This window comes from Homalodisca vitripennis, chromosome 2 (genome assembly GCF_021130785.1).
Source record: "Homalodisca vitripennis isolate AUS2020 chromosome 2, UT_GWSS_2.1, whole genome shotgun sequence".
NCBI classification, from domain to species: Eukaryota; Metazoa; Arthropoda; class Insecta; order Hemiptera; family Cicadellidae; genus Homalodisca; species Homalodisca vitripennis.
Genome location: NC_060208.1, coordinates 123,397,615 through 123,425,078, shown reverse-complemented (window position 1 = coordinate 123,425,078; position 27,464 = coordinate 123,397,615). Strand labels below are relative to the sequence as shown.

Sequence of the window (27,464 nt, the reverse complement as noted above, 5' to 3'; positions counted from 1 at the left end):
TCCACCTCAAAATATATTTATTGTATATTTGGAGCATGGTGCGTTTATAATTTTTATAACAGTATTTTCTAAATATCTGGATAACATTATACGAACATCAACCAAAAAGTTTTAACCCATCACTTCAACTTACCCCAGAAAATAACATTTCAGTTGCATGTGCAAAATACTAAATAAAATGCGCATTTGCACACTTTTGCAATTTAAACAAATCAAATCTTAGCTAAATGTACAATTTCACTGATTAATAGGCAAGAAATACAATATCAGCAGTACTATAGTGATTATCAGTTGTGCTCCATGAGCTGTTTGAATATTTACACTTCTTAAATTAAGATAACAATTTTACAGGATAAATTACTTTTTGTAAAAATTAAAATATTGTGATGACTGAAAAGTTAAAAGAGGTTAGTATGACAAAATACCTAACAGAGGCTGAAACCTGCTTAAGACTGTTTGAGCTTAAAAGTGTGTTAATATTACAAAACCCATATATCAAAAATACAATTTCTTTAAAAACAAAACTTATAACAAATAAATAAATCTTATGTCCTTCAATTAAAATGTCGTTTTAAAAATCCGATTACATTATATAACTCCTAAAAGTCCGTTAGTGTCAGATCGCGCACTAAGCACACTCCACTCCTGTTTGAGTACTACATGAAATCATCGTAATCTTCGGTGTACGCTGAGAATTCATTATAATCCTGAAACAAAAGATGATAACTTACTTAAATGGTTTTTTGTGACAAGTATTACATATCACATTGTTTTAAGTGCATCGTACAATAGCTAAATTATACAATCTAAAAATTGAATAATTAAATGCTCCGTTAGCTTTAAACAAATAAAGGCAACTTTTCTTAAACTAGGCACAAAATAGATGACTTAATTAAAAATACACCACTATTAACTTTTAAAACAAGACATCCTTATGATAATATCATAATAAGATTGTATTATGGCAGTAAAGTTACAATTCAACAACTAATTCTACAAGATTCTCCACTTCTCAGAAAAAATATTCAACTTTTTTACAATGTCTGATTTAACTAAAATTATTCCAAACATGTTTATATAGGTTTTGAAATTAAAGTGTAAACGTGTAAATATAGTTTTAATTTTTGTAATCGCTTAAAATAATACAAGGGTAATTTTTTTAACCTCCAACTGTGTAGTGAAATTTCCAAACAATCAGCAGAAGGCAGAGTAACTGGCAAACTATGTACTTTCCACACACAACTTGATCCTAAATCATTCTGAGCCAAGGTGCTGACAGACACCTGAACAAGTCACTTTGATTGATTCTTGCTGTCAAGTACAAATTATGACATATATGTATGAATAACGGAATTGGACAAGGACACAAATTAGTAGCAACTTGTTAAAGAGGTGTCTTGTCAATGTCTTGCAATTTTAGGACCATATACAGAAATTAAAAGAATAACAATGCTAAAAAGAATTGTTTGATCAACAAGTCAAACTGAAATTAAACCAAACTTTATAATAATGTGAAGACCCATCCCACAACGCAAAACAAAAGGGGAAGATTTTATGAGAAGCTATTTTAAAGTTTGTCCACCAGTATTATTACAATTAAATTGAAAACTAAATGTTAATCTATATTTTAGTAATACAATTATTTTATGACTTTAGAAGATATTTTAAAGCTTATCAGTAGAAATTTAAGAAACACTTTCATATACTTTCATAAAATATAAACATAAGAGGCCATGAAAGGAATAGTAGTGTAAAGTCAATGATAAAAAAAGCTTGCACAGTGTGACCATAAGACCTGTCATATTCCTGATTCTCCAGTCCATTTTCATACCAGATATAAGCAACTGTAATGTGGCATTTAATCCTTACGCCAAGTGCACCAGCTGTATTTACAAGAAATGCCAAAAAGCTGCAGCGGCCTAGCAAATTTCATCGGCAGGGGTATATGCAAGGAATTTGGTGCAGATTCACGGCTATCACCTATTGTAACCTCCTTTGTCTACATCTCTGTGTCTTTCAATTTGTCGACATATCATTGTGTATAAATAATAATTTTTCTTTCTGTGATGTTTGGAAAATACATGAATACAATTCAGAAAAATAAAAAGAACAAACAGAGCTCCTGTGGGGCAGTCTGAAGTCTAGCACTGAGAGTCTGCAGTGCACGAACTTTCAGTACGAGACCACGATTTTGCTGCTAAATAAAAGGCACAAAAACTTATCAAAATAAAATAATAAATTAGTACATTATTAAAAAGTAGTAGTAATTATAAGATGTAAACATGATATATTTTATAAAGAAAATACTAAAAAATTAACCAAAGAAACATTCATCAGTACTCTGTTTATCTTGTGTTCTCCAGTCTGCGCTCTGGTTGACTTATAACTTTGTCCTTTTGGGAGGGAAAGCATTATTAAGAGTACCATGAGTTCGAAGGAATTTGCAGAGGTTCGGAGAAACGGATATATTTAAAACTACAAATCATATCCTTTAACATAAACTTTTAAATAATATAAGATAAATTAAATTGTAGGTTATAAAATTGGGCTTCCAGAATATATTCCATTTAATGTATAGGTATTGTTTTAGGGTGTCTACTGCGGAAGTGTAATGAAAATCAGTGAAGTTTAATGACTCCTGAAGCCAAAACCTCTGTCACTTTGAAAACCATTACAAAAATAATCTTTATAAAATAATATTTTGAGGACATATTCCGCTAATCAACGTGGAAAATGTATGTATAGAAAGAAGAAATATATTTTACAACAATAATCTAACCTGTTAGTTTTTTTTTAAGATGGGAAATATGTAATGCACGGTAGGGATCGTCGACTCCCCATACGCCAACCCGAGTAAAACACTAAATCTCTTCCTCTTTCCTCAGCCTTATTTCTCAAGCTGGACCATCATTAGGTATTACTTCGTGGAAGAGGCCCAAGCCATAGCTCTTCGTACTAAATTGCACTAGATGGCATTTACTTCCTGTTTCGCTTCGCTTTGGACAACTCCTTCACAATTTCAGAAGCATAGGCGCACGTCTTTAGTACTTTAGTACTGAACATATTTTGGAAGGTTAAGGGTGAAGAGCACAAACTTATAACATAATATAATATATAATCATGAAAACACAATTAAAAAGTAAATCAATACACAAAAAGGACCGTGATTTAAGAGAGATCTTGTTAGTTAGATTGTAAACATCGACTATAAAATACACAACGTAAGACTCCTCATACAAGTAATGATTTAGTTTCAACAATTTGAATTATCAGATTGATCGCCACATGTGTAAGGAAGTCGTTAGGTAAATAGTTGACAGGGAACTGATGATATTTTCACCAGCCGTTGTGGATGTCTAATCAATGACGCTCTGACGACAAAAACTGACGTGTGGAGAATTTGGCCGGCCTGGTGTTTGCAGACTGGCGACAATAATAGTTCAGTCAAGGTTCGGGTGTGACCGTGATAACATCACTTTCTTTGTTTTAAGCTATGTAATCTGATGTACAATCCGAAGTCTGTTCACAGACTAAACTAAGAAGGTTGGCCGACTTTAATCATCTGACGGATTGTTACGTGTATGGGGGTTTAACTAACCATGCATTATATTAATGGAGCCAAACTTGACTTGACTGGTGTCAGATGAGGCTTGTGAACACATCATTAATCACACACACTGTAGTAACCAAATGCTGCCCAAGGACTAGCACTCAATTCAGCTACAATGTCAGCCATATGTCGTCAATGTTCACTTCAGTTTCATGGATCATGTACTTTAAGATTAGATCTTGATTTCGTAAGTTCTTAGAGACAGATAACTGTTTGAGATTTTCCCAGTTCTACGGAAATATAAAGTTTCTATAAGGATACACTCGGCTTATTTCTGGTTTTTACCTGGTGCATTAAATGCCCGGTCTTGAAAAACAACTGAAAAAATTAGAAAACAATAGGGTTCTGTTTCTAAAATTCAAGTTAACCTCTACCATGTGCCTCCATTCTTTTGTTGACCATCAAAGTGTAGTAGCAATTTAACAGCACTATTGTGGATTTGTAGCAGTTCAAATTTACACTACTAGCATCCAAAATGTGTAATTTTACAGCTATCAGTGTCGTGTAGTGGAGCAGCAAAAGTGCGATCCCCTGTGTTAACACATGCTTGGTAGTCACAGGATTAAAAGTATTATTTTAAATTACGAGATACTGAAGTACACAAGTCCGAGCTGTAGGGCAGGTGATCGAACTGCTCCCAACGAAATTGTCGAACCAATAGTTGAGTGTCACCAGTGGTATGGGGCTGAGCATTGTCATGGAGCAACACAATTATGTTAATGAGCATTCCTCTCAGATTGTTTTCAATTGCCTGCCTTAGTTTTGTTAAGGTTTTGCAATACCTTGCCGCATTAATGGTTTCACCTTATGGGAGAAAATCAATCATCAGCAAAACACCTTTCCGATCCCAAAAGATAGTGCACATTATTTTTTGTGCCGACATTTCGTCTTGAAGTTTTGTTTCTTTGGGGATTGCGTGTCACCACTCCATTGACTGCTGTTTGGATTCCGGTTGGACCCAAGTTTCATAACCTGTCACAATTTTGTTTAAAAAAATCCTCACCATCATCACTGTACTCGTGAGAAAAGTCAAAGCACTTCCAAGTCTCTATGTTTTGTGCATGTCAGTGAGTATTTTTGGAACCCATCAGGAACACAGCTTGCAAAAACCTAAGAGAGCGTGCAATTTGGTGGAAATCGTCAGATAGCGTTATCATAGTGAAATGTCTGTTCTCTTGCATTTTTCGTCAACTGCTCTATCATAAGTAACGAGAGACGGCTGACTACTCAGATTCTAATCATGCACATTTGTTCTTCCGCCATTCAACATTCTCACCTACTTTCTCACCAATCTTCACTCATCCCGTCTTCCATGTAAACATCTCAAAGTTGACGATAAATCTTAGCCGGTTTCACATTCCTTGTGTTAAAAAATCGTATTACAGAACGAATCTAACAATTAGCACGATCCCTAATTGTCTTAAACATTTTAAATGGCCAGAGTAAACTAAAAACACAATGTAGAACAACTAAAATGGCATGAGTCGACAGCTAGTGAACAAGGACGACTAGTGTGCATGCGCGGAACACGAATTGCAGTGCTACGGCGGCAGTAGAATGAAACAGTGCTTACTTTCTGAACAGGCCTCATAGTTAGACTGATTAAATGTTTGCCCTTTTGGAATTCTCAAAAATAATTGAATTTATAAATGAAATTGTCTAGGATGTTTTATTATGGATATGTTTTTATTATTAAAATGGATATATTACATTTAAATAGGGAATGTCCCTATTGTGTATGTACGGCAGTGAGAGACGCAATACCACATTGTTCTCATACCTAATAAATGATACATGGAATTTGAATGTTTAGTGAAAATTCAACTTTATTTATCTTTAAACTTACTTGCTTAACAAACAATCAATCTTAAAATACTCAGAAACAACTTAAAATGATCAACTTACGGTCTCGCCCTCCAGTTTCAATTTTGCTTTGCCTTTTCCTTTATTCTTCTTAGACTTTTCACCTTTCTCAATTTTTAATTTTTCTATATGAAGATTGTTTATCCAGGCAGAAAGTTTCTTCAGATCACCAGACGACACTGAGAACAGAATGCAGCTTAACATTCAGACTGCATAGAATTTACCACCACACAGCCCATTTTAACCCTTAAAGCACTGAAAGAATTTTGCCTAGGTTAAGCTGGTGAGCATTGTATTTATTTTTGTTGTTGCTAATAAGTTATTTAAAATATTAGTTTTTTTTACTTTCAAAACATTACTGCAAAGAAACATATAAATGAATGTTTTCATAAACTGATAGAGTGTATTTAAAAGCTCATTACAAAAGAGGAAAATCACTATTTCATCTAAACATAAAAAAGAGAAAACAATGGTATAGCCCATCGCTTAAGAGGTTTTAACTATACAAACATGTCAGACACTCAGCATAGATTGGTAGCCACCAGCAGGCAGTCTGCAGTGCGGATGTTTAAAATGTTAGGGTTGAGATAAGAAACCTATTGAGATTAAACAATGGCACAAACCATCGATTGGAAGTTATAACTATACGAACATGCCAAGACACTCAGCAATGACTATTAACCACCAGCAGGCAGTCTGTAGTGTGGGTGTTAAAATATAAGGGTTGAGATAAGAAACCCATTAAGATTAAACAATGGCATAAACCATCACTCGGTATTTACATTTTTAGAGACTGAACATTTTCTTCAATTACATATGAGCCAAAACTTGTGATCATCTGTGATAAACCCTCAACCATTATAAAAAATATTTAAGATATAAACATGTATACTTTTAGTGAAAACATATTTATATAACTACAAGATTAAGATTAACCTGTTTGTTTCTTGCCAAGCAGAGGAAGCACAGCAATGCACAAGTATAGACACAAAATACAAATTGCTGGTTAAATATAAATTACAAAACTATGATAATTTATTAATTTGAATTTCTGTGTAAGGTTTATTATACACAAAGTGAAACAAAAACGCGTTTTAGTGATTGGTAATTTGGAGCGTCACATGAAAACAACCGTGTTATAGCAGGAACCATGGGAATTGACATTATAGGCATTTCTCACTGTAGAAAAAGAGTACTAGCTCTATCTCCCTCACACTCATGTGATTCTTTTATTAAAGAAAAGCAGATTTATTCATCAAATCCATAATTTTTACTTAAATTTTAATGTAAGAAGTTGGAGATAATATAAATTTTCATTATCTACAAATGTACACAATGAAATAATTATCTTTGTATTTTTTATATGATAATACGTACAAAGCCATACTGGCTGGCATCAACAAGTTCTTCAAGATATCTTCTTCAGAATATAAATTATTTAATGTTTTATTTGATCTATATCTAATGTGAGCCAGCATGTAATTAGGTATCCTCCCCAGAGCAATTCAACATTATAGTATAATGATCTATTACATGATACTAAATGAATAATTGTGTTAATTATTGAGTTCTATAAGGCATGCCTCTGCTAGATTTTATCAGACAGAACACAATTAACCCGTAAAGCACTAAAGAAATTTTTGTTGATACGTTTAGAGTGCATTTAAGAAATGTGTTTCAAAATTCCATTTTTGTGTAAGTTTAATTTTTTTTAATATTTCTTGGACAAATATTAGATAACATTTCTTCTTTTTTTAACTTTTAATAGTGTTGGCAGCCCCAGTCCATCTGTTAGTAAACAAAATGCATAGGTGTGCCATACACATCATATACATAATTTAGTATCCAATGCCTGTTTTTTTTTACGTGCAAGCTATTTTTTTGCTCCAGGCTTTATCTAACCACATAGTTGCTTTATCAGACTATGACATGGTTATTTTTACAATAAAAATAAAAATACAATATAACATAGCATCATTAGATAGTTTTATGTTTTGGATTTATACCTAGGATTGCATTAAAGTATGTTTAAGTTTTATTTACTGTTTGGATTTATGCCTAGAATTTTATTAATGAATGTAAAAAAAGTACACATGACTTATTTTACCAGGCGAAGTTATGGCTAAGACCTCTTTAACATTTAAACCGGGGACCAACGGCTTAAAAGTGACTAAAAAAAAACAAAAACAAACAAAATGTTAAATGTGTTTATTTAATGTTTATATGAAAAAGTAGATTCTTTCTAGAGCATGCAATAAACATCCCACAAATAACAAGTCCAAGTCGCTAAGTAGTATTAACCAATTAAAGAGCCTAAAAATATTGAGGTTCTGATTAGTAAGTTCAAGTACTGATCACATTGACACATTCTATTCTTCTTTAGGAAATGAAAATCTGAGTTCAAGCACATTCAGTTATGATAAAACTCATTATACAATGTGTTGTCTGTTCAGAAATAAAACTCATATTTTAGGGACTATCCTGTTTCAACAAGGCATGTACCATTCACTCGCTACCTTTTCCAAACTACAATTTATTTTTATGTTATCATTTGATGGTACAGTGTACATAACTTTGATAACAGCTTAAATGATGTTTGGGGATCAAACAAATAGTAAATAGAGAATATTACTAAAGAGGTTTGAACAAACACTTACAATGGACACACATCGCCTGCATTAGTTGTTCTACGAAGGTAGGAAAATAGTCCTTCTTAGTGGATTCACCTAATTTATTCACAATTTCATCTTTGAATTTGTCGAAATCTTCTTGGCTGTCAAGGCCAACAGAAGGTATATCGAAAGATCCTGAAAAATTGAATGTCAAACTATTAACAAGAAATGAAACAAAAGTATTCTTTATTCAAAAATTGTACATAGTACAATAAGTATTGAGCCATGTTTAAAAAAGCTTAAAAACTACCATACTGTATAAAATAGACTTAATAAGTTAGTTTAAATTCTAATTATAATCCTATTCATTAAGATGTTGCGTAATAGAATAAGATCTGTCCAAAATATATTACAAAAAGTAAGTACCATTTAAAAAAACAAGTAAAACAATTTTTTTTCAACACAATTCTATTTTACATGAAAGCCCAAACCTTAAACTATTTTTCAATCGATGTTCAAACACTTGTCATAGCGGGTGATCAATTTATCTATACCCTTTTCTAGAAGGTTCCCACCAACGAATGTAGCCACAACTCCAAAGGCAGTTTTCACTTCATCATCAGTTTCAAAGGGTTGGCCACCTAGCTTGCGCTTCATGTGCAGGAATAAGTGGTAGTCAGACGGTGCCAAGTCCTGGCTGTAGGGCGGGTGATCGAACTGCTCTCAATGAAATTATCAAACCAATGTTTGAGTGTCACCAGGAGTATGGAGCCGAGCATTGTCATGGAGTGACACAATTCCGTTACTGAGTATTCCTCTCCGATTGTTTTCAATTGCCTGCCTTGTTTTGTTAAGGTTCCACAATACCTTGCTGCATTAATGGTTTCACCTCTTAGGAGAAAATCAATCAGCAAAACACCTTTCCGATACCAAAAGACAGTGCACATGATTTTTTGTGCAGACATTTTCGTCTTGAACTTTTGCTTCTTCGGGGATTACGTAAGTCGCCACTCCATTGACTGCTGTTTGGATTCCGGTGTGACATGATAGATCCAAGTTTCATCACTTGTCATAATTTTGTTTAAAAAATCCTCACCATTATCACTGTACTGTCAAAAAATGAGAAAGTCAAAGCACTTCCAAGTCCCTTGGTTTTGTGCACGTCAGTGAGCATTTTTTGGAACCTTTCGGGACCACAGCTTGTGATAACCTAGGCAGTCCAGAACAATTTTGTAAAAAAGAGTGTGTAAAATTTGTTGGAAATCATCAGATAATGTTGTCATAGTGAAATGTCTGTTCTCTTGGATTTTTCGTCAAATACCCTTGCCAGATCATCAGTGACAAGAGAATTTTGAAAGTCTATACAAAACAAAAATACCCCGATCCTTTTACATGTAGTAAATGTTTAATGTACTTATCAATAACCAGATCAAAAAAATGTGTTGTGGTAACTTGTTTCACCCCACATTGTTAATTAAAATTGTCAATTTATTTAAATCAAAATCTGCTTTAATGCAAAATTTGATAAAAGTTAGTTTAATGTAACATCTACATTAAATGCAGAAAAGTTGCTAATGTTGATTAGTGTCTAAAAATGTAACATTTTTGTTTTCACCACTGAAATGAACTTTTTTTAAAAAAAAAGAAGTAAATAAAATATATAACTTCATTGTGAAAATTCTGAAACTAAGTGTAAGAAATTAATAATACAGAACATAGTAACAGATTATTCTGAAATTAAAGTATATTGAATATCAATAAAAAAAATGAGGAATTTGTCCCTCTGGTAAAATCATCAAACTGGCCCCTTCCCAAGGCTTAATGGAAATCTTGTTTTCCTTTCAGACATTCAGCTATGCTGTCTTCACAAGTGAAGATCAGAAATCCCTGTCTCCTGTTGATCCCGTCATGGCAATAGATTTGTGCTCTAGAACAGTGGTTCCCAACCTTTTGTGTTTGGCGACCCACTTCCAAATGTTTGTTCACATTCGCGACCCATCCCTCACCCGTGATTTTATATATACATATGTATATTATGTATAAATAACATTAATATAAAATACACATGATTTATATTTAAATACGTGTATAGAAAGAATGTAAAATGTAAATAAATATGTACACAGCTTAGTATTGAAAACATAGATAGAGTTTATTTATTATTCAAGATTACAAATAATTTTTCTATAATACTAGTGTGACTTCTGGCATTGTTTTGACTGAACAAGTAATTCAATGTCAGGATTAAAATTAGATATTTTGAGGCGTAAATCACTTTCAACGTCCACCAGTCTGTTTCTATACTTATTCTTGATGTGAACCAAGGTTGAAAAGGCACGCTCACAAAGATATGTTGTCGGAAAAACCATTAGGAATCTCATTGAAAATTTTGACATCTTAAGAGTGGGATACTCGGAGAAAAAGACAAAATTGGGAATACTGGAAGTAAGAAGACCAAGAGGAAGCTAAGAATTGAAAAAGAACAAAAAAACAAGGAAAGAGAAGGTGTTATGCTGCTGGTTAGATATGCTAAATTAAAATTTTAAAATAAATAATAGTGTTAAAAAAACTTTGATAGCGATTTTCCGAAACCTGTGTTTTACATTACCGTCAAAACTCAAAAACTATTTGTGCTACAGCTACAAAGTTTTTACGAGTTACTCAGGACACATATAGCTGCAATGTGAACTATAATCATAAGGGTGAGTAACGACATATTATTGTGTACTGAACTTCCACCCTCCTAGAAATACGTGGCGTTGGCCGCGGACGCGGATGCGTGTCTGGTAGTTTGACGGGATTCGAGACCGTCGCGGCATACGCGGACGTTCATACTATGGATGGACGGACGCGACGCCACGGCAGTGTGACATGGCCTTACGAGTGACAGTCACGCCGCGACCCACCTTAAATCCGCCCGCGACCCACTAGTGGGTCGCGACCCACCGTTTGGGAAACGCTGCTGCTCTAGAAGACTCATACAAATGAGGACAAAAGGATTAAAATATTTGATACTTTCTAAGTCGGAGTGCACTAAAGGCACTTGATACCTGTTCGTTTGACTCGAAAGCAGTCTGGGAATGTAAGAATGCTCTAGCTGAGCTGGCAAGGAATAACAGAGTAACACTCGGTTGGGTGCCGGGTCATGAGGGCATTCATGGAAATGAAAAAGCAGACATCCTCACCAAAAAGGGAGTGAAGTCTATAATGGTGGGGCCTGAGCGAGGTTGCGGGATCGCTTTCTCTAATTGCAAGCTCTTGTAAAAGATTGGGAAAAGAGGATAAGAAACATTAATTGGAGTGGAGCCTCAGGATTAAGAGTATCCAAAATGTTTATCTCTCCTTACGCTAAAGGGTGGGCACCTCTTTTGGATCAGAGTAAGGATGATATAAAACTGATATTAAGGATGTTGACAGGACATGACCTCCTAAGGAAACATCTTATGAAGGTGGGCCTTAGCCAGACTGACGAATGTAAGACTCTGTGGAGAAGAGGAGGAATCAGCAGAGCATATTTGGTTAGATTGTCCTGCCATCTTAGAAATTCGGAAGATTCCTGTGAGCATATCTCCTCAGCCCCAAGGATATCAGAGAACAGGAGCCCTCAAATCTGATAGGCTTCTGCAAAAGCCTTGGACTTTGAGGACACAAATTTAAGTAAGGGAGGTGCATAGGTCCTTTTATGACTAAGCACGGGGACGGACAGTCCTTTTCCCTCAGGAAAAAAAGTATTGTGTGGGTTGTTAAAGAAATAATGAACAAGATAGCCTATATACAGAAACATTTGTCTAATAAACAGATTAGTTTTTTTTACAATCAACAAATAAGTAAGAATGAATTATACACATAAGAAATGAATAATATTAACTGTTATACCCAACAAATTAAGTAATATACCTACCTAATAGCTGTTTAGCCAACAGTAGGTCAGATTCTTCTTGTAATTGTTGCCTTCTCAGTTTCTCAGCTAATAATTCCTCTGGGGTCATTTCACCTTGTTTTTCATTCTGTCTCCTTTCTAACTCTTCTTTCCTTTTCCTCTAAAAAAAATAAATAAGACAATTATACTAGAATTACTGTAACCTCCAATTATTGTACTTACAATGAGGTTTAATTTATCTACAACTGTATGGTGAATTTAATAGTTTATGAAGCTTCATCATGGTATTATTAACCCTTTTGAGTGCCACAGCGTCGCTAATCTTGACGGTACTAAAAGTGCATAAAGTGCAGAAAGTGCCAACATCGCTAATTTTGATGTTTCTTATTCCAATTATATTTTGTATAGTACAAGATTATTTTGGCCAAATAACCAGACAGCTGTATTCAATAGGTTCTTAACTATTGATAAATATGAGTTTTATGTTGTTTCTCTAACATTTTATCTGTGAAACTTATGTCGTTTGGGTACTTATCAAGAGGCCACTATTTTTGGACGAGTTTTCCTTATCGGGGACAAAATAAATTACAGTATTAAAAAGGACAGACTTTAACCTATTTTGGAATTACAAAGTTATTAGGACAGTCAATGAAAACAAAAACTAAAAGAACAACATTTTATTATTTGAAAAAGTCAGGTCATTCGTGTGTCTATTTGGATAGGATTTGGAAAAGTATATGGCGATAGGATGTATGACCAATAGAGTATTTTTCGATTAATTATGGAAGAAGGAACTTATAATGAAGTTTATTTTGGTCCCTGATAAGGAAAACTCGTCCAAAATAATGGGCTGCGATAATACCGAAGTACCTATGCGATGATTTTGTCTTCCAGTCACGCAACGTAGCGGACGAGTACCATGTTGAATTGCGTAACGGCCTTTCTTGTTGTATATGTGCTGATAACCAAGCATTTGGGTAAATACAAACTAAAATAGTAACTTATACAGTATTTCTTTACAAAAGTAATGTAGTGATTTGAGTTGTGTCCAATGGAAAAACGTGAATTTTCAGTGTAAATATATTAGGGTTAGGCCTACTATTTAGTAAATGTAAACTTTGATGTAAATATGTTAGCAAATATTAATCTTAACATTTACTAATCATATTTATTTGTGTTATATTGATGTTTTATTAGATCATTTAGTGAAAACTACACTACTGTATTACTATGTATTTTCTAAACTCTGACAAATGAAGTACAATTTATAAAATGTCGGCACCGCACAGCATTTTGTTTATACATATAATGCCATGTTTTTTAATTCTAGAATAATATATTATACATGGGTTTTATTTAGAATTATACGGCCTTATCATGGTATAAAGAAATAAAATATTAAAAATTACCGTGTACACTCAAATTAAGTAGAAATTTAACTTTTTATAAAAAAGAAAAACACTTTTTATAAATACTGAAATTTTTATACTTTTATGAATAAAATTTTGTATATGATGATATGCATCATATTTTGCATTTAATGAGAAAAAAACAAAAGTATGAAAATCTGTTGGGTAGTTATTTTACAACAGTTTTTTTTCCCAAAAGCTTACAAATATGGAAAAGCAGCCTGGCACTTTATGCATATGCCTTAGGAAAATACCTGTGGCACTCAAAGGGTTAATAAAAATCACAAAGCAATTTCATATTTGGGTTTAACATCAGTAGCAATAATTTAGAATCTTTCAACAATGAACTGTTTTAGTTACTTCACCCTTTAACTAGCAAATGCAACGTATCTTCCGTTGGTTACACCATACACCAACTCGCATCAACGGAGATTCTATTGATTTGCAGTGCTCGCCCTTGTCACTCATTGTAGTATGTAATCAGGTGATTATCAACACGATTTATTTTCACTGGAAACGGGAAGAAACTTTGAACAATGTAATGTCTTCTTTATTACTCTATGTCAACAGTGATACCACATATTTACGATACAAAAGTGATGATGAGTTATTTCTTCAGGAGAGCTTCACCGTCTTTACCCGGTCAAGTACTGTGATATCGGTATTGTTTGGGGTATTCACTGCAACGGGGTGAATCCACTTCAAATCACTCAATATAAATATAATTTGTTACAAAACATTTATGTTCCTGACCCTTTTATCATGGTTTCCCTATGGGTAGATAGATATTAAAAAAAATCCAATTGAAAAAATTGTGTTAGACTTTTTTTATTTCACAGCCTTTAATAATAAAATGACAATTTAGTGAATTTCATGAAAATATCAGGGTTTATGATGAATTTAATTGCTAAATAATTTTTAAAGATATCAAAATAATTTAAAAACTAGTGTGTTCTGCATAAAAAGACCTTCAAAAAGACATGATATTAAATAAAAGTTAGTAATTTTAAACAATAATTAATACCAGTGTTTTACCCAGAGAGCATAGAGTTTAGCATAGTAGATAATCGCTATAGCATTTTAGCGATCGTCATGTCCATATATATGGAGCCGCTAGTAGTGTCTGAGGATTAAATTTATTCACATAACTATATTTGCTTCGTACAACCCATGTTTTTTATTTAATCACAACTTGAATTTTTAATATTGACTATACAAAAATATTTATTTTATGGTTTACATTATATACACATTGTTCTCTAGTTCATGATGAACAAAATGATACCAAATAAAGGTAGAACAACAGTTAGAAAAGAATTGTTATAAATTTTATACAAAGCAGTAGGCACATAAAAAATATTAAAAACCTGCCAGTTTTAAGGGGTTAACCTTTACAGTCACAGCGTTTAAACAATTTTATCTTACAATGTATGTACAATGTTTATTTACCTTAATACTATTTAATATTTATACACAGAAGAAGGTTGCGAAATTTCATGCTTATAGGTTCTTTTACAACTTGATACTTACTTCTTTTTCCTCAATTTTCTTTTCTAAACTCTTTTTATTCTTCTTCGTTGCTGCAGCTGTGGTTATTTTTGATGGATCTTCTTCCTTTTTTTCTTCCTCAGGATCATCCCAACTGTCCTGTAATCAAATTTATAATCAAACTTAGAGTTTTCTATTTTTATAATTTGAGTGGGGATTTCTAATCATCAGTAACTCCGCAAAAACATTGATTCAAAATCAGACAAGGTACTTGTATGTGTTGTCTGAAGAATAAATCTTTGGTGAAATCTTAAGTGAAAATCGATAAAATTTAATTGTTGATAAAACTCAAAACAATGTTATTGGCAAAAATATTAAAATATAGCAATTCTACGATACTATTAGGTACGTTGTAAGGATGTAGCAGAACTACTTGTTCTTACCTTTAACTCGATCATATAAAATATACTTACAAATAGTTATAGGATTCTTATTTTCTTCTGTTTACAATTACAAAACCACAACAATCAAAAGTGTGATTTTGCAAATAATAGTTAGGGATGCAATTAAAGTAATAAGAGTTAAATTAAACACATTAAACACATTAAACAATTAAACACATAAGGGACATTAATACGTACAGTAATTATTTCTTTTCTTTCAAAAAATTACAGTTATTTATTGCTTTTTAAGTTTATTCAAATTCATACATATCTGACGACAAAAATTATATACAAAAAACAACAGATGTAATACTATTCCGTGTCGTAGTTTAATGCAAATCATATTCTCATTTTGGAGAGGACAGTACAAGACAAAGTAATGTAAATAATAAACCCACAAACATGTTAGAGATAAAGCAAACGTTATCTTAAGATAGAAAAATGAACTTGGGTTCAAAGTATATCAAAATATGAAGTATATTTAGATACTTTGGAGGCTATAATAAAAGATAAGAATTTAGTTAGTAGGTTTCTAGCGTCATGGATCTTGGCTGCAGTATAATAATCAGAAACAACTACAATCGAATCACGATTATCGAATGCTCAATATTCATAACTATCTAAAAATATTGAAAATATAATGTAGAAGCAAATTATGTCAAAGCACTTCGAATAACAATATAGTTCGTCTGGTTTTAAATCTTAATAATTAATATATTAACGATAAATAAAAAACTTTTTATATTCAGTTTATAAAATGTTACAAACAAAACAATGTAAAATTTACTTACGTTTTACTATATTCAAGGATAAACGTGTTCGACTTCTTGTGACACCAAGTCATTATAATCATGATTCAATTGTGGTAGTGGCTGCTTAGTATAGGGCTACTGCAGCCACCTGTCTAATTGAAGAAATTTTATATTCAATTTTTTTAAACATTTTATTAGAAATTCAATAAATTTACACCTCCCAAAACCTTGCTGAAGTAGAATTCTTAAATTTAGGGGTGAGAGAACTTTAACTGAAGAAATATATCTTACATTTCATGAAACGGCGTCTTGGATGGTGGAAAGTCATTGGAGGTGATTCCAAAGCTTTAATTTCTAACAGACTATGTGTAGATTAAAGTTAATTGTCCTATAGAGAATTGGTTATAACTCATTTTTAACTCAGTTCTCAGGATATCAATCACATAGGATTCCTCATATCTGTCACCTATTTTCCTTCTACACAGCTTGGGAGGACGGTCTCTGTTAGAGAAAATCTTGTTTTTAAGTTTAAGTAACATTGATCACAGATAAAAATAGTGTTTTTAAGATAATTTTAGACTGATGTGACTCAATAGGCAATTTTGTTGTCACTCAATAAAATACACAAGTAATTAAGTTTAAAACTCAGAGCATAGTAGATTATTCTTTGTTTAAAAATTTATTATTGACAATGGAAGGTTTACAGAATAAAAGGATTTTGGACTTTTGCCATTGTTGTATTTTACGAAAGGTATAATACCTTTTGTAACATATAACGATGGCAAAAGTAAATTATTATTACATTTCATTTGTAAATCAAATGTTTCTTAGTAATGGTTTGAAAAAAAAGTAATAATTGAACTCCCTCCCACATAATTTGTTAATCTTTATTTGTTACTTTAATTCTTAAATAATATAATAAGTTTCCAATGTACACCTATTTAGTGTGATGCGTAGCACCTGTCTGGTCACATAGCACCACTGGAAGGATGAACTCCGGTAGTTCGGTATTATGTGAAGGCCAATATGTCCCTATCTACTATTTGTTATTACACGATATAAGTAGGTTTAGATTAGGTTATAGTACATACTGTAGGTTACTAGTAATACCAACATTACAGTTAACCATTATAAGTGCTCACATGATCTGAGCTTCAATTTGGGTACTATCTCGAAGGATGTTTTTCTTTTTTTTTCCAGGAGCGCAGTGTGGTACCAAAGCCAACACTGATGGCCAGGGGCATTTCCGATTGGTACTTTCCTAACCTCTTCTTCTTCTTCTTTTTCTATGGGGTGGCCTATTGCACTAAAGTCTCAGGGGCCTTTTGCGTCCCCAAGAAGCACACCATGAAGCCGATCAGTCTACAGTTTCAGAAGCTCTACAAACCACAGAAAACAACCAATCAGGTTCTCCTCCTGGGTAAATTCGCCACTCTTGTCCAAACTACCAAAGATGGCATACCACTCCCTTGCTATTGAAGAGCAGACAAAGAGCACGTGTTCAGCAGTTTCCTCCTGCTCGTCATACATTCTATAGAGCAGATCCTCCCGGAGATACAGACTCAGTGAAGATGCTTCCTCAGGTGACCATGTCCCATAATCAGACCCATAACCCGAGAAGACAACATCTACTAAGTGAGAGAAGGTCAGACTCCATCTCAAGGGAAGGCGACTGTAGGTCCATTCTGCTCATTCTTGGACCCAGACGCAGTCTCCACCTGCATCCATTCTGAAACCATTCCGAGACAGCCCCAAAGGATTCACACCTAGAAATGCCACAGAACGGTTGAGGTGCCATCATATTGTACGCTGAGCCCAAGTTATCCAGGACAACAGCTCTTTCCGTCCCAACCACAGATAATGTGCCAGGTCCAACGTGATCTGACGTTGGAAAAGTACTGATCGCAAATGAAGAAAAACATTCCTCAAGATAGTATCTACAATCAAGCTCAGATCATATAAGCGCTTGTTAAATTAACTTGTACTTTTTCTATTTATTTACCTAATTATATCGCATAATAACAGATAGTAGATAGATACAGGTTAGCCTCTGTATAATACAAAAGTATTGGAGTTACATTGTACTATCACATCACTCAATAACTCTTTTGAACGTAATTCTCACAAAAAAGGTATAAATGTGAGAACTATTATTCTATTTATTTTATTTACAAATTAAAGTAACAAATAAAGATTAAAAGGTACATGAAGGATAGCTCCGCTATTACAGGGTTGTTTCAACCATTACTAAGAAACATTTGATTTACAAATTAAATTACACAATAATCTATTATTGCTATGTTTTAAATTTACTTACATATGTATTTTATTGAAGGATAACAAAATTGTCTATTGAGCTACATTCACATGAGGTTAAATTCATCTTTAAAACAATATTTATATCTGTGATCAATGTTACTTAAACTTAAAACAGATTTTCTCTTACAAAGACCCATACCTAAGGCACTAGTCTCTTAGTAAATTGTGTGGTAAAGAGAGATATATTAACCAATGGTTGAAAATTGTTTTAACTTGATATGATAATTGTGTATGTGACTTCAGGATAATATACCATTCTCGGCATTAAAAATTTGAGTTACCTACCTAATTAGACCTTCTTTAAAAGTTACGTACAAGTATTCACAAATCAACTGCAATGTAATGACAATGTGAAATACAGTAAGTATACAACTTTTTCAGAAATGATGTAGGCCTAGGCTATTCAATAATCCAAATATAATATCATTATCGCTACCTAATTCTTTACTATTACTATAGGCTTACCAACTTCAATTCTTTTACAACTGAAATATTAGAAATTAGAAGGTGAGTGATTTTAATAACGTTTGAGACACAGTAATATAAATATTAATTCAAAATGCTGTTACTAACATGCAACTAGAAGGTGTCCTACATTAATAAAACATGTAATAAATGTGCAGTAAAAAATAACTAAATATGTACAAATAAAATTTTAACAAATGCACTAAACGTTGAGAAGAAGATAAACCTGGGTACAGATTGATGAACTTAGTTGGAAATAGCTTATTATTCGTTACTGTGAAAGGACATTACCATTGAAATCCCACTATTCTTTTAAATCATCAATAATAACAAACTTTAGACAAAGAATGTTTGTTGTGTCATTGTTATTCTATGGGCGGTACAAAGTTATATTTACACCTTTGATTACCGAGTGGTGTTGAGTCTAATGTTGGCACAAACACCACAGTGAGCTTCTGTGACCATGGAAACTAACCTACTCCTTATAATACTACCTGAGAAAGAGGCTGAACAACTGTAGCAGATACTACATGAGCTGAGAAGTAGAAACCCAGAATATGAAGATTCAAATTTATTGGAAATCCAGATAGTAATTAACTGCAATTATTTTTTTAACCAGTTTTAGAGGCTGGTATACAATCAGGTTTGATCATAGCATAAACAGCATCTTCAAACCCTTTACTTCATTCACAGATGAATTAAGTTACCATGATTAGGCTATATTGTATGGTTTAAGAACTAACTTATTGGACAAAAATGCAAAAGGATATCAGAAAAAATGACAAGTTACAAAGTACATGCACAATTAAAAAAAGATGAAATTCTTTTGCAAGATACACCCCCTGCAGACCATGGGAATTTGATTCAACTGATATATTTAAAACTGGAGGAAAAAACTTTGTTGTTGTGATTGCAGACGCATATAAACAATCCTTGGACTTCCAAGAATTTATTTATTTATACCGACAACAATGCCATTTTAACATTCAAATATTTAAGGTATACTTAATATAATAGCACTTAATACATGTCGAAATCATTATGTATAGTAATGATGAAACATTTGAAGTGATGGTTTGATTTGCAAGATAAACCTGAAGGGGTTGAGCATTCCATGTAAAATCAACCAATGGTCTGGGACTTTACCTCTCAGATTTTGATTTATAACTTATATCTACTAAGACTAGTTCAAATGAAAAATTTTTCTACCTTTTGGTTTTGAGTTACAGGCCTTCAAATTTAGGCCCAGTCTTGGTAGTTAAGCCTACAACTTCCATATAAAAATCATCTAAGTCGGAAAAGTCAAGGTCCAAAATAATTATTTTATTAGTTGATTTGAAATGAAATAGTCAGATGGTGGCATTTTGTTGACATATTAATTGAAAAATGTAAGAAACTCATATTATTAAAGTGTATATCAATGGATAAAAGTATGAGGCTATTATTTTGTTATGTGGCAAAAGATTGAATTAATTATTAGAATTTTACTCTTTAAAAATTATAGGTTAGCTGATTTGAACCCAATTTTGTAGAATAATATTAAAAATAAGTTTTTAAAATAGTTGGAATTCATTCATTTCATTGTTCATTACATTATAAGTAAGTTATACATAATTAATTAACACTATATAACATATAAATACATAGACTAGCGTATTATAAAAAAATAACCTGTGTGAGTGAAACTGCCAATGAATTCCACCAAGGAGTTTCCCCTCACTTCACTACTCCGACCATACTTCATTACATAGCCAGCAAGATACAAATTCATTTGGTATATGCGTCATCCTGGAGCCGTTTTGTGTTTTTGTGGATCAAACGTAAGAGTTTGGGCCATGTATGTGCAAATCTAAGTATACGAGCTCATTGGTTGCTCAATAAAAGTTTTCTTAGTACAAAAAACTGGATGATTTTGTTATTTTGTAGTGTATATTACGTATCTTGCTGAAGCCCTTTTGTATCTGTGTCAAGTTTTGAAAAAGTCAAGTTCGCGATGTCTAAGTGTAAATCTGTGAATCTTATGATTTTCAAATTTGCCGCCGAAAATAGCCAGCTGTGTTGTGACTATGGTTTATTTTGTTCCAGCTGCTGACAATGTAATTATTAACGATAAATTTTTATTTAGTTATGTAACGTTCCATCGGGTAATTCCAGCAAAAGAGGCCCTCAAGTGGAAAAAATAAAAAAATTTAAAAAAATATTTTGACACTATATTTGTTTGGACAAAAGTATAAACTTTCAACACATATATATTTTTTCGTTCTTAAATGCATTTTATTTGTTTTATAGGTATTTTTTAAATCCCGTGCTGAGTTACTGTAACTTCGGATTTGTTTTTGCTATTTCAATAGTGCCGTAATTAGAATACTGAAAACAGCTGACTGCTACCATTGTTTAGGAGTGAAGAACCAAGAATACATCATCAACTCCATACAGTTATTGTTTGAGTTAGTAAAATATTTTTCATAAAATTGATGATCAACTTTGGTACTACAGCTTGTAACACCCGTAACACAAATCATGTAAAAGTTCTAATTTAGTAATCAGGTAAATTTTTGTTTGTTAAACCCATTTGTAAAAGTGAGATTATGTTTATGACTAATAATGCTATATACTTTATTAGATATTTAACCACTTATTAAGTACATAAATTGGTGTTACGGGTGTTACACAACAAGTGTTATGGGTGTTACATTTCATCAATGTAACACCCGTAACGCAAAGTATAAATGTAATATGTTCACAGCTACTGTAGTTTCCTACCATTTTCAGCCTTAATAACATGTTCAAATTGCTTCTGTTAATATTCTTCATTGTTAGATACTAAGTATAAATTCATACCTTATTTCAGAAAGAAAAATTTCATTGTGAAAATTTGTAGTCTAATACCATGGCCTAGGCCTGTATGCCAGAGAATAACCAAGTCCCATTGTGGGGCCTCTCTGTACCCCATGACTGTATACCTACAATTTTAACCGCATCCTAGGCTATATTGATATTTGTATTTAAGCTCCCTGTCAGTTGGCCTAGTACGGAGAAAGCAATTGAGGCGGTAGCTGCTAGAAGGGCCTATCTCAGAAAACCATGTTTGAGAAAACTGCATTTAAAATGTTTACTATTGGATAAAAGCCATTTATTTTGATAATTTATTCACTTATTATATTTTTTTTTTTACAAACAGATTTCTTTTTTATATTTCCACAGTGTAACTGACTTTAATTACTTTTATTAACCCTACTACCAGCAGTAATAAATTACATTACACTCAGTTTTCTTATCCTGTAATGTCATGCAACTACTCAAGTATGAATCTTGATCACTTTTACCCAAAGGATTCCGTAAAATTGGTTAAAAATGTCAAGTTGTTCATCAAATGAGAACTTTTTGTAGCACTCATCCCTTTTGCAACAAGATTGAACTGTATTATTAACTTTCGGTAGGAACATCTTTTCCCAAAGTGGAAGTATAACCTAGGCCCGACTGCCGCTTTTGTTTCCAAACATTACGGCCCCACTGTTCAGTGGTAACTACTTTTCTCTTTACACCTTTTGAGTTAGATTTCAAAAGAAGTTCACCACTCATTTCTTCAGTATCTAACACCAATCTAAATAAAACACTCAAATACTACTTGTAAGCTACACAATCACAATAAAAAACAACAAGAAGTGAGGTTATATTGTATAGCAGAAAACACAAACGCACAGCCAGCTGATGCCACCATTTGTCTATGCTAGAAGGGCCTCTCGACATATGGACGTTTAAATAGGTTTATCTTGACAACAAAGAGGAATATTTGAATGAGTGAGATGGAGGTTATACTTAAACATATGGAGAAAAAATATAAGCGATCTCCGCAAAAAGGGCCCATCTCGAGATAGGCCCTTCTAGCAGCTACCGCCTCAATTGCTTGTGGTGGTTTAGATTATCTTGGTACCAAAGCACCAGTCACCTTTTATTTTACTTAGAAGGCACTTAGGCCTAATATTATATTGCTGTACACTTAAAATACTACTTAAAACTATTTCTAGCATTAACCCATTGCGAATCACTGATGAGCCCAGCTCGTCACGCAGTGGCCCTCCAAATAGTTCTGTTAATGTCTGATAGATCGGGCGATCGTCTTTCTTTGTCAACTAAGAATGTTTAACAACGGTCTACGTTTAGAGTTTACCAGTTTCAAATCGAGGTGTTTTCAAAGTTAGTGAGCCAGCGTTAGAAGTGCCATGATTGAAGTTTAAAGAGAGCTAGAGCGTCTAAATATTAATTGTTTAATCATGTTAAATAAACATGAAAAATAAAACTTTAAAGTGTTTTGATTCTATAACTTTAATGTACACAAACTTATAAACCTAATGTAGCCTGTGTAATACCTTAAGGTTTGATTTAAGTTTTCTTTGAATTTAATAGAACCAAATTAACCCTTTGAGTGCCACGCGATGTGGCGGAGGTCGTGCAGCCAGTGCCAGTCATTTGTGACAGGCCATTCCCCTCAGTGCCAAGCACTATTTTTATGTTACTGCAGTATTTTACTAAAAAATTAACACCTTCATTAAATATTAACATAATGGGACACTTTTTGCTTTATTATTTAGGGCAAGATACGGGCTACAAATTGGTATATATACATTTTGACCATAAATAAAAAAATATATATTTATATATGTATAAGCAAAAATAAAAAAAACAAAAAAACAAATTTTTTTTGTTTAAAATACAAAAAGTATTTATTTATTTTTGTTTAATGAGTTTTATGTGCCAATTTTATGTTACCCATGTTAGTTGGAATACACGTACCAAGTTTCATAAAAATTCATTTATATATAACAGAGTTTTGAATTTTTTTATATAATGCTGCAAAATGCTGAAAACCTGCCCCAACATGCACGCTTACTCTTGTTCATGTAAAATATATTTTACTAGTTTTAAGAAATTAAATCAAGGTAGATTATACAACTGTTATTTATTTATTATGACCAGACATAAATTAATTACATTGGGCTTATTTGATTAGGCTTATTATACTAAATCCTTCAGATGAAATAACTGAGTGAGTGTTTTTATCATAAGAATAAATTAATGTATTTTCGCGGTCAGATTCCGTTATATGCCCCCAACGCTTAAACTCTTTCAATGAACTTAGATCGTTATAAAACGATGTAGTTGAGTAACAGAACTAACATTCCATCATTCAACAAGCATTTCCAGGTATTGCGATCGGTATTGTTGTCGCTGTTATCTTATCTTTCTCGAGAATCCCGATTACGGCAGCCCGCGCGGCATCACATGATTATTTAAGTTTAGGTTAGTTTAGTTTAATTAGCGTTGGGGGCATAATGTTAGTTTTGTTACTCAACTACATCGTGTTATAACGTTATAAGTTCGTTGAAAAAAGTTTAAGCGTTGGGGGCATATAACAGAATCTGACATATTTTCGCTTAAGGGCGATCTGTTCCTTTTACTCATTTCGGCAAACTATATCTTATTCAATAATGAAATTGAACTGAAGTAATATAAGTAGGAAACTTTTAAAACATTAATCAAAATGTCAACACAGCCACAATAGACAGCTAGCAAATTAAAACAACTGAACGTAAACAAAACGACTGCAGCGTGACAACAGGCGGTTAGCGCCACAGGCTTCTAGATATCAGCTACATAAAAATATTGTATACTATATATACAAACTATCACTACGTGAATTATGTCGTACATTTCTTGGGCTTTAATTTGATACGTTTTGCGATATTATACGTCAATATTTAGCAACAGGATGACCAATATTGGAAAGGCCGATCTAGTCGGCCCTTGGCAATTTTCGTCAATACCATCGGGCCGATTACATCGGCCCTTGGCACTATGCGGAAACGTTGCTAGGCCGATTAAATCGGCCCTTGGCACTCAAAGGGTTAAATGGTTAATATGAATTTCACTGGTTTTTTTTACATTTAAGTGCCTTAAAACACATTAACAACAATGTATTATCTATGTAAACATCATGAAATTAATTTAATTGTTTGTAAAATGTAATAAGTGTACTAAGTTTGAAAACAAAAAAGACAAAGTAACACCCGTAACATTTTCTGTAACAACACTTTTCAATTTTTATTTCAGAAATGTTTCAACATACAAAAAATTCAGATGCAATTTTATTTATATTAGATTGTTAAGCTTCCAAATAAAAATACTTCAACTTTTTAACAATGCAAAATTAACAGAGTTCATGATACTTTCATGACAATACAAGGGGTCATGTCTCATTTTTGTAACACCCGTAACACATCTTTTCAGTTCTGTAAATCTCTTATGGGAAGAAAAAAACTGGTTATATTTGTGCCAAAATGAACATGAAATCATAATACAATTATTTTTTACCGTATTTTTTGGGGAAAACATTTTTTAAGTTAAGTTATTTAGTGTATTAACCCTTTTGATCCCAGCGTCCGATTTTACGGACGTTTTGTAAGATCGTGTTCGATCCCAACGTCCGAATTTTCGGACGTTTTAAAAAATCACGTTCGATCCCAACGTCCGATTTTCCGGACGTTCACAAAAATGTTTTTTTTTAATACAATATAATCGGTTGAATACTTTTTATTTTATATTATACCATTTGTAATGAACACCTTTACAAAGTTATAGTATGTAAAGGACTCTAGTTGACAGTTTATCTGCTGAATGGTTTGATTTCAAAGAACAGAGACACCGGATTCCAGACACCGATGTCAGTGATGATGAAAATCAAGGTGGAGGCGATGCTGGAATACTACCCCGTTTTTTTGAAAAACTTCCTAATAAAAAGGAAAGAAATTGCTGTGTTTGCAGTGCAGCCAGCACCAGACTGGGTGGCAAGAGGAAGAAATCGAGCTACATTTGTAAAAAATGTAAAAAAGGACTACACACAAAGTGTTTTCCACTGCACAAGTGTTAGTGAACACACTAGAAAAAAATTTTTTGTAACAATAAGATCATCATAAAAGCAATTGATGAAAGCTAAAATATAACTATTTATGTTCTTTTGTTATAATTTGTAACTTAGTAAGTGACAATACTTAATATTATCTGTACATACATTTTTCATGTGTTTTTCGTAATGTTGTGCCTGTGGAACTAAATGTGCATTATTTAGTTGTAAACCTGTATCTCAGTTATTTGTGAATATAACTAAGTCAAAATTTAGAATACAACTCATGTTTATATGTACAAGGACATAATGCTTTCATTTTTGAGCAGAAATTTCATTTTATGCCTTCTATATCAAATGGAAACAGAAAATTTTGAAAAAACATTTTTTGGTAAGTATCATTTTTTTTCAAAACATTGTGTGTGCATTTTTATTATAATTCTAGGTGGGCTTATGTTGTAGTAGAGTCTTAGAGAAGTATATTAAAAAAAGAATCAATAAAATCCATTGATTAATAAAAAGTTTGTGTAACTTTTGCCGAAGCACTACATTTTCAATAAATCTTGGCCGGGACTGGGGCAGATACCCGAGCGCCAGACGCCGATGCGAAAACTCCCGGGATCAAAAGGGTTAAGTGTGTCGTTGTAACACCCGTAACAATGGAATCACTTTAGATTGTTTTTATTTATAGATTTCATTTTTAAGTTTATAGGTTAGGTTTCAATGACTGTCGTCTGCCATTTTCTTCTCTCACTTTGGTAAGTGGTGAGAACTGACTATGAAGTATGGGGGGGGGGGGTAGTGAAGTGAAACTACTTGGTGGAATCCATTGGCAATTTCACACCAGTACAAAATTAACCTATCATTTATGATACATAGCCTAATTAGGAAATCAAAGAGTAGTAGCTCCAGTGCAGCTGAGCTGATAGAAACCAAGAGTGAATCAGTGACACTATAAACCATACTCAACATACAACTGAATCTAACAACAGTTCACGTGCCATGGCATTACATGTGCGCAGGAAAACTTTGAATGGTTTATCTAGTGACTTCGAAAATCATAATTTTTTAATGCGTTGTTACTATTTTTCAACATTTAAGCATTAGCCAAAAAGGTAGATATTTTTCATAATTATCAAAAGCCGAAAGGACAAACAATAAAAAGAACGTTCTCCAAAAGCCAGAGATGTGGTCACCCTGCTCCTACTACTAAATCAAACATCCAACTTATGATTGTTTTAGCAGTGCATAAAGTAGAGTTTAAGGTGCAGTATGTCAGAAAAAAAATCATGACTGTAGCCTATAGAACAAGGTATCAAAAGAATTTAAAACAAATTAGCTAGTTGTATTGGGCAAACTTAAAAAAATATATAAATAATGAATTACAATAAAGTTTACTTACTTTTACATCTTCGTCTTCATCTTCTCCTTCCCATTTATTAACTATTTTAGCAGGCGTGGTGACCTCGAAGTTGTCACTATCTAAAAGAAGAAATTGGACGTTACACCAAGAAAGAAACAGAAAACTGAGTAAAATTCAAATTTTTGTAATTAAATTACTTACCCCAACTATCCATTTTTACGTTAACTGAGAAAATTACAGTACATGCTAAAATACATAAATTTTATAATAATAAAATATCCCTTTTTACAGCATGACACACATAGCACCAGCTGCACTAACCAACACGACCACGATGTTAGGATTGGGATGTTGTTACT

At 32.8% G+C, this 27,464-nt stretch overlaps 1 protein-coding gene across 1 annotated transcript; it reads right to left on the bottom strand.

Moving 5' to 3' along the window:
- Positions 1 to 27,464, bottom strand: LOC124354668 (eukaryotic translation initiation factor 3 subunit J). Its single transcript, XM_046805299.1, has 7 exons — positions 27,307 to 27,464; positions 27,145 to 27,224; positions 14,905 to 15,021; positions 11,987 to 12,125; positions 8,131 to 8,280; positions 5,516 to 5,652; positions 1 to 707 (listed from the first exon to the last, which is right to left on the bottom strand). The coding sequence occupies exons 1-7, from the start codon at positions 27,317 to 27,319 to the stop codon at positions 657 to 659; spliced, it is 687 nt and encodes a 228-aa protein (XP_046661255.1). The 5' UTR covers positions 27,320 to 27,464; the 3' UTR covers positions 1 to 656.